Consider the following 14,795-nt stretch of genomic DNA (forward strand, 5'->3'; position numbering starts at 1 on the left):
GTTACTTTATCAGAGACAGTGAAGGCATCAAAGGACATTTTCAGCAATGCAAATGTTTGGTTTTTTTTCTTTGCAGAATAAAGAGTTTTTACAAGAGAAGATGTTGCAGAGAGCACCAACAATAACTGAAAGATCCAAAAAGGTACTGAAAACCTCCTGGGCTCTTGCTGTTACAGTTGTACTATTTTTTGTGCTTGTATTCACATTTTTAATAATAACTACTGGAGTACAGCTTTTTCTAGGTAGAGCTATTAGTTTCAATAAAATAATCAGACACCATGGCAGGTGATGGAAGATGAAGATGTTCTGGCGCTATTTCTTCTAAAATCAACTGTAGAAACTGTTTGCTTGAGATGTAAATTCTGTGTTCTTGTGCTGGGCAGGTCCGGAGAGTCCCAGGCTCCAGTGGGCGTCTTCATAAGACTGAAGATGGTGGCTGGGAATGGAGTGATGATGAGCTTGATGAAGAAAGTGAGGAAGGCAGAGCAGCAATTTCACAGCTCAGGGTGGGTCCTCAAACTCCACTGTCTCTGTTTTGTTGTCCAATTTTGATAGGTCTGAAAATATTTGGGGAGCACATGGCCTTCAGCATGATACACAGCAAGCTGTAATCCCTTCCCTCGAGTTGGAAGCTGAAGCAAAGAAAGTAGACTGAAGGTTGAAGAAATTGTATTGATCTTTTCTGTCATTGTGGTGGGGCACAGCTGGTCTCATTCAGGAAAGTTCAGTATAATTGGAAATGTTAATTCAGACAGCCTGCTCCCAGCTCAGCATACTAATACACTGCAGCTAGGATATTCCCTTTAAGGGTGCTGACTGCTTGAGATGCTTTCTTCTGGAAGTGTCAGGAGAGGTTTTATCCTACTGCCCTCTCCAGGATGGAGCTGAAATCAATAGGGCCTGTTCTTATGGCTGATTCCTGAAACATGCAGGGCCTGGTTCTGCCCCCCAGTTACACTGAAATTGATTAATCCTGGTAGAAAACTTCACAGCATCCCTGAAGTCACAGGAGTGATTAGTCTTGTGCTTGAAAATCCTCAAGAAAACGCCACTTTCCCCTCTCCCAACACATATAGAAACCCTCCAACAACTCAGAGGAGTAAAGTATAATGATCAGCTGAAATATTACAATGAATTTTCAGGTTGTCTTCTCCCAGCAGTCACTTGTGTGGGTTTTGACTATGTGGTTTTGACTGTGGGTTTGCCTAGTTTCTTTTCACCACAGCAGGTGGCTGGAAATGGACTGTGGTTTAATTGTAATCGAATTAGTGAGACAGTGAAGGATGTTTAGAGGAAGATTTTCAGTATGAAAGGGAAGAAAACAGTATTGGTTTGAAACATTTATCCCTTTACAACTTCTCTCATTTCTCTTTCATTAGTCTGGCATCTGTTGCTGTTGTGAATAGACATGTCAGTATTAAATGCAAGATTTTGCATCTTTTCAGCGTGTTCTAAAATGCTTGAGTTTTTAAAAGCCATTTGATACAGTAAATGCATTATTTGTGACAGCAACTCTTGTGACTTCTTAAAGAGCTTATTGTGTCCAGCTTTGTATTATACATGATCAAGGAAAATCTCTTGGTACCAGGTAGCTACTAGTGAAATTCTTTGATGAATAAGCTCTAAGATGTACGCTGAATTCTTCTAAATTCCTTTTGTAGGCTAGAATACCATCAAATTTTAGGAGGCAGTATTGTAAAAGACCCTAATTCTGTTCCAGAGATTATTTAGAACTTCTTGTATCTTGTCTCAAAGCTCAGGCTACCATGACTTAACACTGTTTACTGTGTTTTGAACAGTACTTACTTGTTTTATTCCTCTTAGACAGGAAAAAGCAGATTGACACACATGTTTACAACCTCCGTTTCAAGAGTTTTTTCTTGATGCTTTGATATATTTTTCTTGTACTGCTGCCTGTCCTGATCACTCTCATTTGGGCTGTGCTTGACCCTTACTTGTAGGTCTCCCATTCAGCAAACCTTTAGGAAGGATGTTGGAGTAGTAGGTCTCAATTCAGTTACCTCCCTGTAGATGTATATGATCATTTTGCAGGCACCCCATGTGTACCACAGCACTCTGGGGCACCTGTATGTTCCAGAATGTCAGGAAGGGCACTGTGGAACCTCAGACCTCTCTATATGTCTGCCTGGGTACTTGAATTTGATTCCTTTTCAAGCAGTCCTAAGACTTGTATCCAAACTGCCAATTTTTTGCCATGAATACAGTGGTGTTATTGAGAATTAGTGTTTATCCCATGTTTTTGGTCGCATTTCAAACACTTGGGATAAATTCTACCTGTCTGTAAATCCCTCTGCAATTTTAACCAGGTTATTGGGTAGAATAACTAGGTGGCACCTTTTTTTTCTGCCCCTTGCAGTGAGGGTGGAATAGGGGACTTTTAAAGATCCTTTCCAACCCAAAACAATTTGTGATTCTGTGATTCCGTCTGTACCTGCATTTTACTGCAGTAAAAGGAGGCCCTGCAGATTGACTTAATGTGCCAAAATACTGAAGTATTAACCTGCATAAAATCATCTACATAAATGGAAAGTGTTGGTATTTTTTACTTATTTCCACTTCACAGAAAAAATAGGGTGAATTTAATATGTGTAAACATATCTTACAAGTCTCTTCCTAGTACTGCACCTGAAAGCAGGCAAATATTTATTATACCCAAAGCCAAAAATACCTCCTCAATTCACTGAATATGGTGACTTTCTGGGTCAACATTACTTTTTGGATATAAAGACCTTCTGAACTCTCTCTCTGCATTTAAAACCTTGAATTAAAATAAAAGCAGTTGTGCTCTGTGTGCTTTTAAATTGTGCACTTTCTGTTACCTGATAAATCTGTGCAGTGGTGATTTATGTTGGCCACATTTCACTGCTTACTCACATCATCTTTGATTACACAAGCAAAAATTAGTTAGAACTAATCTCCAAAGTCATCCTATTTGTGCCTTAGGTAAATGTTTGTTAATGTTTGTCCTGTTTTCTTTCTGTCCATGTGTTTAATAAAATCATAGAAATGTTAAGGCTGGAAAAGGCCTCCAGGATTGCTGAGTCCAACTGATAGCCTAGAGCCACTGTGTTCACCACTAAGCCTGTTCCCAGGTGCCACCTCTTCATATTTTCTGAACACCTCCAGAGGTGGTGACTCTACCACTTCCCTGGGCACCCTTTCAGTAAAGAAATCTTTCCTAATATCCAATTGAAATCTCTCCTGGTGCAACTTGAAGCCATTTTTTCTTTTCACTTGTTACTTGGGAAAAGAGCCTGATCCTCACCTGGCTGCACCCTCTTGTCAGGGAGTTGTGGAGACTGAGGTGGTCTCCCCTGAGCCTCCTTTTCTCCAGGCTGAGCCCCCCCTCACCTCTCTCAGCTGCTCCTGGGGCTCCAGAGCCATTCCCAACTCTGTTGCCCTTCTCTGGGCTTGCTCCAGCCCCTCAATGTCCTTCTGGTAGTGAGGGGCCCAAAACTGAGCACAGCACTCAAGGTGTCTCAGCAATGCTGAGTGCAAGGGACAGTCACTGCCCTGGTCCTGCTGGCCACACTATTCCTGATACAGGCCTGCCATTGGCCTTCTTGGCCACCTGGGCACTTGCTGGCTCATACTCAAGTGGCTCTCACCACTTCTGTTGGTCATTTATCTGGATCAGTTGTCAGCTGAGGGGCAGGGCCAGTGTTTCCATACTCATCTGTACAGTGCTTAGCACACTGATCTTTCCTTTTATGTAATTCTTTGAGGCATCTGGGTACTCTTGGGTATGAGCTTTGTTCCTGGAAGAACACTGCAGCAGCTGTGGCCTGCAGATGTGGAGCAGGGCTATTTCTCTGGGAGCAATGCCGTGTTTTTCATCCCACCTGGTAACTGTCAAGTGAAGGCTGAGCACACTGAAATGGATTTCAGGCATTACCTTTCTGGCTGTGTGACTTTTACCCTGACAGTGGGTTACCCTACAAATAGTCATACTGAGAGAACTGTTCCTTTTCGCTCTGTCCAGAGGCCTTTTTGAAACCTGCTGTTCTGAGAGTAAGACTTCTTAACCTTTTCTCACAAGAAGCCTCTGAGTCAAATGTTACAAATTGCTTTGATCTGCACTCATTAAGGTAGTGGCCTCTATTAGTGGAGAAACTCTCTCAGGGTCGGGGCATGATGAGCCTTAATGTTCTGTTATCCAGCTTGTGCAGTCCAAACAGCAACCTGTTAGACCATTATGTGGACAAGGAGCAGGGTTTTTTTATTGCCAGCATGGACCAGACCATTCCACCTATCTCCACTAACTGGACTTGTTGGAAGTCAAAGTTGCAGGCACTCTTAATTGCAGGGCTTTTCAGGAGTACTTGGCAATTCCCCCCTGCTCATGTGAAACAGCTAGTGCAGTGTTATCTTTGTTTTACTGATAAGCAAAAGCTGGTCACATTGCTTTGCCTGCACTTTCCCCATTGTTCCACTGGTCTCTTTGTTTCACTGCGGAGTGTTCACCTACCTGTCAGTTCCCTGCTTTCTCTCACAAAGAGCACAGCAGAATGCTGGGTCCAAGGCAGGGGGAGCAGGCCAGGGATTTCTTTCTAAAAAGCAGCACAAGCAAGGCTGATCCCTCCCTCCCACCCTACAGAGGTTCTGTATGTTTTAAGCAAGTTGGTTTGGAAACTACCACCCTAAGTAAGTGAAGGGAACTTGTTTTCTAGCAGAATTCTGCCAGGCAGATCTGCATTTATCTTTTTCTGCCAGACTTGAGTAGCTTAAAATGGATTTTCCCATCTTGATGCTTAAGTAATTTGATCCAATGTGAGTGATCTTCAAGAGTCCTGGATCTTGCTAATGAGTAACAGTGATAGCAACTTAGGGTGTTGTGTGCCACTGTGGAAACACTGACTGCAGGGTCTGAAACGTGGCTGTGTTTCTGGGTGGTGCAATGTGACAACAAATTGTGTGGTGTCCCTTTTATCATGCATCCTAATACACATGTGTAACTTCAAACAATTATGTAGGTTTCTCATGTTCAGTGTGGTTCTGACAAGTCCTTCTAGTCAGTAAGCTTCACTGTGGTCTAGGCAATGACATATTTTTCTCTTTTTTTTCTTTAGTCTCCCAGAGTGAAAGAACCTGTACAGAATTCCGAGGTAAGTTATAATTGCAAATGTTTCAAGGAACATGCTTTATTAGCCTTTGAAAGCAATATTATGTGAAGTAGAAGCCAGTATCTAGCTGAGCTCTGTTTGAAGAGCTCCCTATAAAAGGAATCCTTGGCTGTATAATGCCAAGAGCTCTTCTTGAGGTAAGTTTGTTGTATGTCTTGTCAGCTTGCTGTGGCAAAAGTCTGTTTGTTGCAAGGTAATGAATCGGTCACAAGAATAATCTGAGCAAAACAACTGTGTTCTCATTTCCTCCTTTAAAAAACCCCCAAACTACACAAACCCAACAGAACACAACTTTAGGATGTCTGGTTTGCATTGTCTAATTCTCTGGTTTGGAACCTGTGCTCAGAACTGTGAAAGAATTCTGTAGTAGTATTTGATAGCAAACACAACTTCAATTGCTATTTATCGTCTTTCTTCAGTTCTGAACTGTTTGTTACATTAGGAATATTAGTATGTCTCATCTTCCAGTGATAGGGACAGCTTATCTGCCAGAGACTGTGCTATGTCTGTCTTTTCCCTACCTGTGTTGAAAGATAAACAGAGCTGTCTCCTAGAAATTAGTCTTGGGCTGGGCTGTCCTGTTCTTCCTTCATTTGTTTCCAAGAAGTGTTTCTAAAGGGAGATTTTGAGAAAGACTACAGTTCTGGCACTGTAATTTGACATAAATTCTAAATTTAAAAAAAAAAAAAAGCTGAAAACCAGAAGCCCTTTGGGATGAATATTCCCACTGGAAGTCTCCTGTCCAGGTTTCCAGCATTGAAGGTGATTTATATTTCCTACAACCTGCCAGAGTAAGCTGGAGGGCACACTGAAGTGCCATCAAGCTGACAGTTCTTTGGCTCCCATGCTAAAATTGGTTTCTCTGTACTGAATAACAAGAGGTAAAAAAGAGATTAAATTTCCATTTAGCTCTTTTCTCCCACCCTCCAATTAATTTCATATGGATTTTTTTTTTGTTTGATTGGTTGGATTTGGTTTTTTGCAAGAGACTAAAGTAAAGTCCAATCCTAAATCTTATCTAGCATGATTTGAAGAACTCTGAAATCACTTTCAATTGATACCCAAATTACTCTGACATTTGCTTGGTGAAAGGCTCAGTTGTCAATAGTTATCTCACTGCTTTGCTGGGGTTTGTTCTCTGAAAGGAACTACAAGTCAAAGCAGGGCTGCTCTGCTCTGAGGGCATGGCTTCTTGAAAATACAAGTAGGACTCAGATTCCAGGGAAGAGGGAGACTGAGAGGGTGCTCTCATCCCAGCTGGATATATCTATGTACATGCAGCCTTGCCACAGAGTGTAATTTTTGTCCACAGCCATGCTGGTGTCTTGGTTTACTAGTGAGTAAAACTTGCAAATGTCAGGCCAGAATGGGTCCCTGGACATAAGGACACCTTAAACCCCTGAATGCCAACTTGGGATCAGCATTAATGTCCTGGAGGCCTGGGAATGCCCTTGGCACTGAACTTCTCTAAGTGATTTATGTGGCAGACAAGCATTTCTAGGAAAGCCTGTGCTTGAATCACAACTCTTGAGTTCCCTTTCTCACTAAAACTCCTTGCTTGCAGCTGTTTCCATCAGCTGAGCCTCAAGGTCCTTCACTCAATGCTCCAGCACAGGCACCTACTGAACTACCTCAGGCTGCAGGACAAGCACCTGCACAACCTCCAACTGCTGTACCTCCACCCAGCCAGGCTCCTCCAGCAGCCCCAGCAGCAGCAGCAGCCCCAGCAGCAGCCCCAGCAGCAGCCCAGGTAAGAGCAGACACCCTTCCTGCCAGCTTTCAGGTTTGCCTTTAGCTGTTCCATTCCAGATGTGCCAGAACAATCTGAAACAGTGGAAGTTTGACGTATTATTGGCAACATTAAAATACCTTTGGTACTTAAATCAACCCCCTTCAAATCTCCTTTAAAAGGCCAGTATTTAATCCCTGAATTTTATGCAGCAGTTGAAACACCAGCAGCAGTGAAGGCTGGAGCAGTGTTGGTGTCAGTGACACTTGGGATATGCACTAGCAGCATATCTGCCACTAGTGCCCAATATCTTATTTTTTTGGTAGCTTGTCCTAAGCTGAACTTCATGAACTTGTGTCCGTGTGTTCTTCTCTATAGCTCTTAGTGTCAATATGCTCTTTTTTATAGCTCTACATATGTTCTTCCTCACAGCTCTCTGTGTCAGTGTGTTATTCTTTATGGCTCTTGTTGCTTAGTGGTTACTGTTTTGCAGAGCTCTAGACTTCTCCACGAACCCTTGTTTGTTTTCACTGACCTGGTGGTTTTCAGCTTCAACAGAAACCAGGTTGTGACCAGAAGCCCTGAGCTGCATTGCTAGCACCTTGGAGTAAAATGCTAGTTTTAAACAAAGTGTTATTTTCTTTTTCTCTTGTGAAAAAACAAGTAATCTAGATAGAAAACACTTGGTCAAGACTTCTGTGCTTAAATTATCAGCCTGGTGTTGTGTCTGTCTAGTTCCTGCAGGTATAAAACCCTTACCTCAGCATGGGCAGTACAGGTGACTGACCCTGCTCCATTTTATTGGGTTTTTTTGGTGGAGATTGAATAAAACTTAGCTCTGTACTGGAAATATCACAAGTGCTGTAACAAGTGCAGGGCAACTCCTGGATCATCCCTATTGGAAATCTGCTGCTAACCAATATGAAATTATTTGATTACATGTTCCAATAGTTACTCAGAGGTAATTTAGAATTGAAAATAGGCAGCTATAAAATTGCTGCTCGATGCTCTTAAAGACTTTGATTTCATGGAAAAAAAAAAGGTAACTGAGAGTACATGCTAATCTGCCAATTCAATTTTTTCCTGATACAGTTGTATCAGGTTTTTAAATCAGATGTTTGGGGCAGGGATTAAAACAGGAGGTCTTGAAGCTGTCGGGAATATCCAGAAACCTTAAGTTTTAATGCAAAGCCAGTAATCATTTTACATTTAGCACTTCTGAAGTCTCCTGACATTTTGGCATTTCTCAGAGTTGTGCAGCTTTTACTCTTTCCAAGGCAATTGCAGAGACCCTCCTGTTTTAAGTGTGAACTTTTCCTGGTTCATTGGCCTGTTATCTTTCTCAGTGTAGTGCCATGATTCCAATGATGAGTTAACTTTTACTTATATCTATAGTTGATCAAGGTTAGCTCTAGTTTTAAAACCAGAGCAAAGTATTGTTAACCTGCCTTAAAATGATGTAATCCTGTTGCAGGCCCCACCTGCAGCCCCTGCTGCAGCTCCGGTACAGGAAGATGTGAGAGTCCCCATCAACCTTGTATTAAGGTTAAGGTAAGGACACAAAACTGACCTGTTCTGTTAACATGAGCCTTTGTGGAGAGGCCCACTGGCACTCTTCTGTGCCTGTTAATTAATAGGGTGGTGGTTAAGTGTGTGTCAGCTTGGATTTCACCTGCTCTTCTGAAACTGTGACTTGGAAAAGCAGTTTATCACATCCACGTCAGTTTGGCAAAACCTGTATTGAAAGAGGTTTTGATATTTGTGTAAACATTGCTAAACTCTCATGGAGTGGGAAAGAGGAGCTAGCTGGGTTTCCTAAAAGGATTCAGGGATCCAGGGGTTCTGGCCTTCTGCTGGACCATCTTAATCTTCATGCACAACTTCAGACTTCAGCCAGTTCTGAGAGTGAAGAGCTTTTACCCAGTTCAGGGAGTGGATTCTGCTCTGTGTCACTGGAAACAGGCAGAAAAAAGAATCTTTCTACACTCATTACACACACTGCTGTTTCTCATTAAAAGAGCCTGCCTCTCATCTTTGGAGGCATCCTGGTTGTTGGTAGGCATTGGAGTGGGGATTCTGAGCATCACATCCATAATGTGTGTGCATCTGCAGCCAGTGAGCACCTCCCTCCTCTGAAACGTGTGCTGCCAGGATATCTGTGCTGAGGGATATGAGTTGTTGAGACAGTGGAACAGCTGCCCTTGTAGCAGAGAGGTGACACTCGCCTATCCTGGACTGGCCCAGGCTCTGTCAGGCTGGGAGGCAGACTGTGCTGCTTCCACATGCACATCTAGGTGATGAGTTTCTGCCTTTGAGGGGGTAGAATGCAATGAATTCACAGGCTGATTATTCAGTGACAGCACTCTCTTTTGGCCACCTATCATGCCATGAAATGGTCTCTTTTATATAAAATTCTCTTCTTTCCACAGGAATTCAAATAAAGAGCTCCATGATATTCGGTTTGAATTCACCCCAGGGAAAGGTGAGCTGGTGGGAAATTCCATTGAGTGAAGGGGAAGTTCTGTGTTTGGTGTTGTGCTGTTGTGTGAGTGTCTGTCCACAGTCCCTTTCTAAAGGGCTTATTGTGGTTGGGCTTGGAGCACTGCTGTGAAACTCATGGATATGGCTAAAGTGCAGTCCTTCAGTGAATTCACAGCACCTGGTGTGCACCCTGATCTCTGTCTTTTGTAAAGGACACTTCTGCTATTTGGTTTGTACAAGCTCCTTTAGGTTTCTGTGTGGTGCTTTCACCAGCTGGACAATTTCTGCTCTGTGGTGATGGCTCTTGGGTTTTTCTCCAACAGATACTGCAGATGGTGTGTCTCAGGAGCTCATTTCAGCAGGTCTTGTTGATGGCAGAGATCTGGTAATAGGTAATTACAAATTATTTTTTCTGCTCTAACCATTTCAGTCATTTTTTCCATCTTAAAAATGACCTGGTTAGTGGGTGATAGGAAAATTTTCTCTGGCCTTGTCTCTACCCCAGTGGCCCTGCACAGCTGCTGTCAATTCTGGTGACAGTTCTGTGCCAACACGTAGGCAACCCCCAGTTCACAGGAAGATGATTTAGTTGGTAACATTGTGAAGCAAATGTTCCTTGTAATGCAGAATGAAGTCTAATTGATGCATTAGCCAAATCATTATCATCTGACAGAGATGCATCACCAAAGTGCTGCACAAGCCTGTCCTGCTCACAGGTCCTGTGCAAGAGAGCTCTGGGACTGGAATCAGCCAGGCCTTTTGGGTTTAATTAGGGCTGGGGAAGGAAGTGTGAGTGGCAAGTGCCCTGGGGCAGCAGCAGAGTTGTATGGGGGGAACAGCTGCCTCAAACAGCAGTTTGCTAAATAAATGAATCCTCCTGTGCAGCAGGTGAGACTTTTAAACTGTCGGCACTGCCTGTGGATTCCAACTGCAGCAAGCAAAGCTGTTCCTTGTACACAGGAAAGCTGCTAGTGCAAAATTACCTGGATTTCCAGGTACACTTGGGCAGTTATTACTATTGATCCCATCACATCCTGGGAAAAATAACTACCCCTGAAAGAGTAATGTAGGAACAATAACAGCATTTTCACAGTTCAAAGCTTTAGATTGAAGTAGACTGAGACCTAAACCTTTCCCTATCAGTGTAAAAATTTAAAGTTTGTGAAGTAATAGAAAGAGGACTAAGGAGTTTGGAATGTTTTTCTCCAGCCTGTCCTAATATTTGCCCATTCTCTTTGTGTCTGTGTGATTTCAGTTGCAGCTAATTTGCAGAAAATTGTGGAAGAGCCTCAGGCAAACAGATCCATCACTTTCAGACTGGTATTTATTCCTGTTCCCTAATTGATCAAGTTGTCCCTTGCAAGGAGAAGGCATTGCATGTAGATGTTTACTGCAGGCATCTGATGTATGCACTCTAAATCCTCCCTTCTTTCCCAAAGCTTCTTACTGGTTGTATAACTGTAGGCACTGCAGGCTCCCTGCTTGTATCCTCTGAGCAGTACCTGGCATAAATAAGCATGAGATGATGTGCTAATTAATATATGTAAATGTTGCAGAGGGGTATTTTTGGGGCTTGGGATGTGCACTTGCAGAAATATTTCAAGGTAGGTGGATGGGCTAAGAATTGCCACAGACTCCTTTCTTGGAGGAAGAGAATGAGGGAGGGTCCAGATACATTGTCCCTGTGGAGGAAAGGGGGAAATGAAGAAGAAAAAAGGAAAATAAAAGAGTGGTGGGCCAAAGAAGAGAGCCAAAACTAGGAGCAGAGCAGGTGAATCTTTGAGGTGGTGAAATTCAGGGGGAGTTACAGTGGCAAAGCAAACGCTTAATCAGGTTATTGGGAGTGAAGCTGTAAGTGCTCTTATTTTTTACTCTTCCTGTAAGGAGTTTTCACTTGTTTTATCCCAGTTACTGCACATATAATATCTAGTTGGAGCAGACATTGGCAAAACTTCAGTCCCAGCCCTTCATATCTTCAAAAAAGAAAAAAAAAAGGCAAAAATGCGAAAGCACTCAATTTTAACTTTGGGTACTGCAAGCTGCTGAATACAGTGCAAAGCTGTCCTGTGCCTGCTTCCTCCCCCCACCCTGATACACCTGCTTGTGGTTTCTGCTGGAAGGTAGAGCATGTGTGTTGCTATTTGGATCTTTGTTCCCTGTTTCAGGCATCTGGTGTTGACGGCTCAGAAATTCCGGATGATGGCAAACTTATAGGATTTGCACAGCTCAGCATCAGCTAAACATTGGTCCCAGGAGATGTTTCCCAACAGAGAACCCACATGTGCATATTCGTAATGCTTCTGTTAGCCTAAAAAAAACCACTACTGCCAAAGAATTGAACTACAGCCCCCTTCCTAGAAGCTTTAACATTTTCCTTAATAGGATCACAAACCTTCCTGAAATTACCGATGACGTTTACACCTTTTGTAAACAACTCTCATGTTTTTGTATCTGTCATCTCAAACATGCAGACCCAACACGTCATTGCCTGCATGTTCATTTTATTATTGCCTTACTTTAAAGAAAAATACTACTGAGTACGAAGCAGGGGGTTCCACTGCTCTGATGATCTTGCCTAAGTGTTTGCTTACATGTGGTTTCATTCTTTTTCACTTGCTGTTTTTGCACAAGTTTTAATACTGAACGGATTTTTTTTTTTTTTGTTCTTTACCTGCTTCTCCTTCTATCTGAAACACCAATGTACATGTTGTTTGGGTCACCTGGAGTGCTGAGAAATCTGCTTCTCTTTGGCTGTGTGTTTTAAAACTGCTGGTTTGAATGGTTGCACCTGAGAAAGCAAGCAGAGTCTTAACCCACAGGAGGGAGAACTTCCTTCCCTTGTGTTTGTTTTGGAGAAGTTCCTTGACTTTGAGGTGTTAGAAGTCAGCTTCCCTATGTAAACTGCCTTAATTTTTTTCTTTTTTCTTTATCATTTTGGTTCTCTCCACATGAGTGCCAGGCATGGCATGAGGGCTGAACCTTTTAATTTACATTCAGCAGTCCTTCCTGCTGCTTTCATTCTGCATTTTAGATGTAGTCTGTTCTTGAAGCAGACCAGGGAGGCATTGCTGCCTGGAAACTGGTCTTTCAGATGGTGAACACAATATCCATGGTCACAGGGAGAGGAGATCTATATCACTCTGCCTTTGGAACAGATGCACTTCCAAGTGTCCCTGAAACCCAGTTTGGTCATGCCTGGCTGGCCTCCCAACGTGTTCCCCAGTCCTTTGCAAGCTGGTACCCGTGGAACCATCCCTGTCGTGTTTTACAGCAATAAAGAATCACCAGTAGAGTGGCTGTACTGGGCAAAAGCGGGCGCTGGGTTTGTCCCTCCTGCACTCAATCCCTTGGGTCGTCGGGCTGCGCGTCAGCCCAAGCCTCGACGTTTGATCAGGATGTCACTGCACCCCTGTCACACAATGTATTTAGCTTTTCTTTCCATGTGGTGTTGAAGTTGAGTTTCTACATGAATAATATAAATTATGCTCTGAGTTTGATAAGAGACACTTGTAATGCAATATGTGAATAATAAATGGTGTTGACTCTTTTTTTTTTTCCTACTGTTTCACAGTTGGCCTTTGTAACTGCTCTTGGCTCTGGAGTGTTTTCTACACAGAAGTTGTAAGTCTGTAATTTAACATGCAGATGGAAATGAGCTTTGTTTCCATCAGACACAAACAATGCAGAAACAGAGCGGAATGACTAGGTTCAATTAGGACTTTTGTTCTGTTTCCTTTTTTTTTTTTTTTTTCATTTCCAAGTCTTCAGATGAACAATCTGTATTTATATCTTGTTCTCTATGAGCAGCTGTGGAAGCTTCCTGAATTGTGCATGTTCTTTTTTTACTGCCCCTGTTGCTTGTAGCCTCTGGGTGGATATTGGGTGTGTCCCCATGGGCTGTTTGTAGCCCTATGGCTGGTGAGTGTGAAGGGGAGGGAGAGGAAGATGAGAACTGGGGAGTGAGATCATCCTGGGGTGCTGAGCTGATGCTCTCTAGAGCCCAGGAAGCAAGTGCCCGATAGCAGGGAGTTGGTGGTGGCTGGGTTGGCAAGTGTGTGTTGTCACCATTCCCTGTTGCCTGGCACAAAGCACTCCCTACAGTGTCCCCCATTGAGCTTGTTGGCTTGGGAGGAGCAGGCTGGCACCTTGATATTCCCATCACCCTGTGCTCAGTGTGGATGTGTTGGGAGCCTTTAGAATACAGAGACAAGGTAGTTGTGGTACAGTATTATTTTCCCTCTGCCTGCATGCCCTGGGGACCTCCTCATTCGTTTGTGTACTGGTGCTGAGGAAGGTTAGGACTCAAACTGCTCAAATGGAACAATGCAGCATCTATTTATTGTTATTCCCCATTTTCCCAAAGCCAGGACTTAGAGAGCTTGAGCTCACACTAACCCAAGGTTCCATAGTTCTTTAATGGAGAAAATAAGTGAGGAAGAAGCTGATGGGTTTTGCTCTATGGATCTCCAGATCTTTTGGGTAGGGATCCAGAATATTTACTTGGGCTATTACAATGCTAGACAACTGTCTTTTCTGATGTTGTTCCAGTAAGTGCCAATGCTGTTCATAATTGTTTTCCAGTGTCATTAAGAATTTGGTTTTTGTGCAAATTTCTGATCTGAACCTGGAAGCAGGTGGAAATTTTAAGTTAGTTCTTACTTTTAAGGACAATGCTCTGTTAATGAAAATGGATCCTCTTCACAACTTTGGTGTATTGTAGATTATAATGAAAGATGTAAAATAGTCAGGCTTTTTTCCTTTTTTGGACTTTGTATTTTACTGCATGTGTCTAATTTTTAATCAATAAAGAACAAATTGTCCATTGCCAGGTGTTTGATGTGTGATTTCCTTGTCACTGGGTCAGTTGGTGTGTCTTGAGGAAGGGGTTTGTCTGAGTGGTGTCTGCAACACCTGGGACGTTTCTGTTTGGGGTGGTGGGAGGTTTGACAGCCCTCAGGAAGACTCAGTGGGAAAAGGGAGATCAAGTCCAGGCTGGATGGGGTCTCTGAGTAACGTGGTCTGGTGGGAGGTGTCCCTGCCCATGGCAGGGGTGGAACTGGATGAGTTTTAAGATGCCTTCCAACCCAAACCATTCCATGAGTGCATCTCTGCAGGAGTTATGTGCAGAAATGGAGCCAGGAAGGCACTCAGGATGGTGCCCTGAGAGCTTGTCTGCAGCTGAGAGGTTTGCTCCAAGCTCTGCATGCCCTGTGCCGCTGGGAATGAGCTTCCCCTGTCCAGGAATGCCTCAGGATGACACAGGCTGGTGTGAAACTGGAAGGATTTATACCCTGACAAGTGGTGAGAGCAGGAAGTGCACTCCCTCCTCTCCTCCACAATAATTGTTCTTTGTGGGTGCCCTGGTCAACCCCAGTGGGGCACCCATGGTCTGTTTTCCAGCATGCTTTACAATGCCCTTCTCATGGATCTGTGGGCAGCAG

The 14,795-nt window shown here is 43.2% G+C and overlaps 1 protein-coding gene across 2 annotated transcripts in view; it reads left to right on the plus strand.

Moving 5' to 3' along the window:
* Positions 1–14,179, plus strand: part of OXSR1 (oxidative stress responsive kinase 1) — an 88,304-nt gene extending 74,125 nt beyond the window's left edge. For both annotated transcript variants that reach the window (XM_053977226.1, XM_053977235.1), the window contains 9 exons: positions 77–142; positions 384–506; positions 5,091–5,126; positions 6,709–6,894; positions 8,348–8,424; positions 9,303–9,355; positions 9,678–9,746; positions 10,610–10,674; positions 11,520–14,179. In XM_053977226.1, coding sequence (XP_053833201.1) covers positions 77–142; positions 384–506; positions 5,091–5,126; positions 6,709–6,894; positions 8,348–8,424; positions 9,303–9,355; positions 9,678–9,746; positions 10,610–10,674; positions 11,520–11,594 — 750 coding nt within the window. In that variant the 3' untranslated portion in view covers positions 11,595–14,179. The remainder of the gene's footprint in view (positions 1–76; positions 143–383; positions 507–5,090; positions 5,127–6,708; positions 6,895–8,347; positions 8,425–9,302; positions 9,356–9,677; positions 9,747–10,609; positions 10,675–11,519) is intronic.
* Positions 14,180–14,795: the final 616 nt, after the last annotated feature.

The sequence above is a fragment of the Vidua macroura genome, chromosome 1 (assembly GCF_024509145.1).
Source record: "Vidua macroura isolate BioBank_ID:100142 chromosome 1, ASM2450914v1, whole genome shotgun sequence".
Lineage (NCBI taxonomy): Eukaryota > Metazoa > Chordata > Aves > Passeriformes > Viduidae > Vidua > Vidua macroura.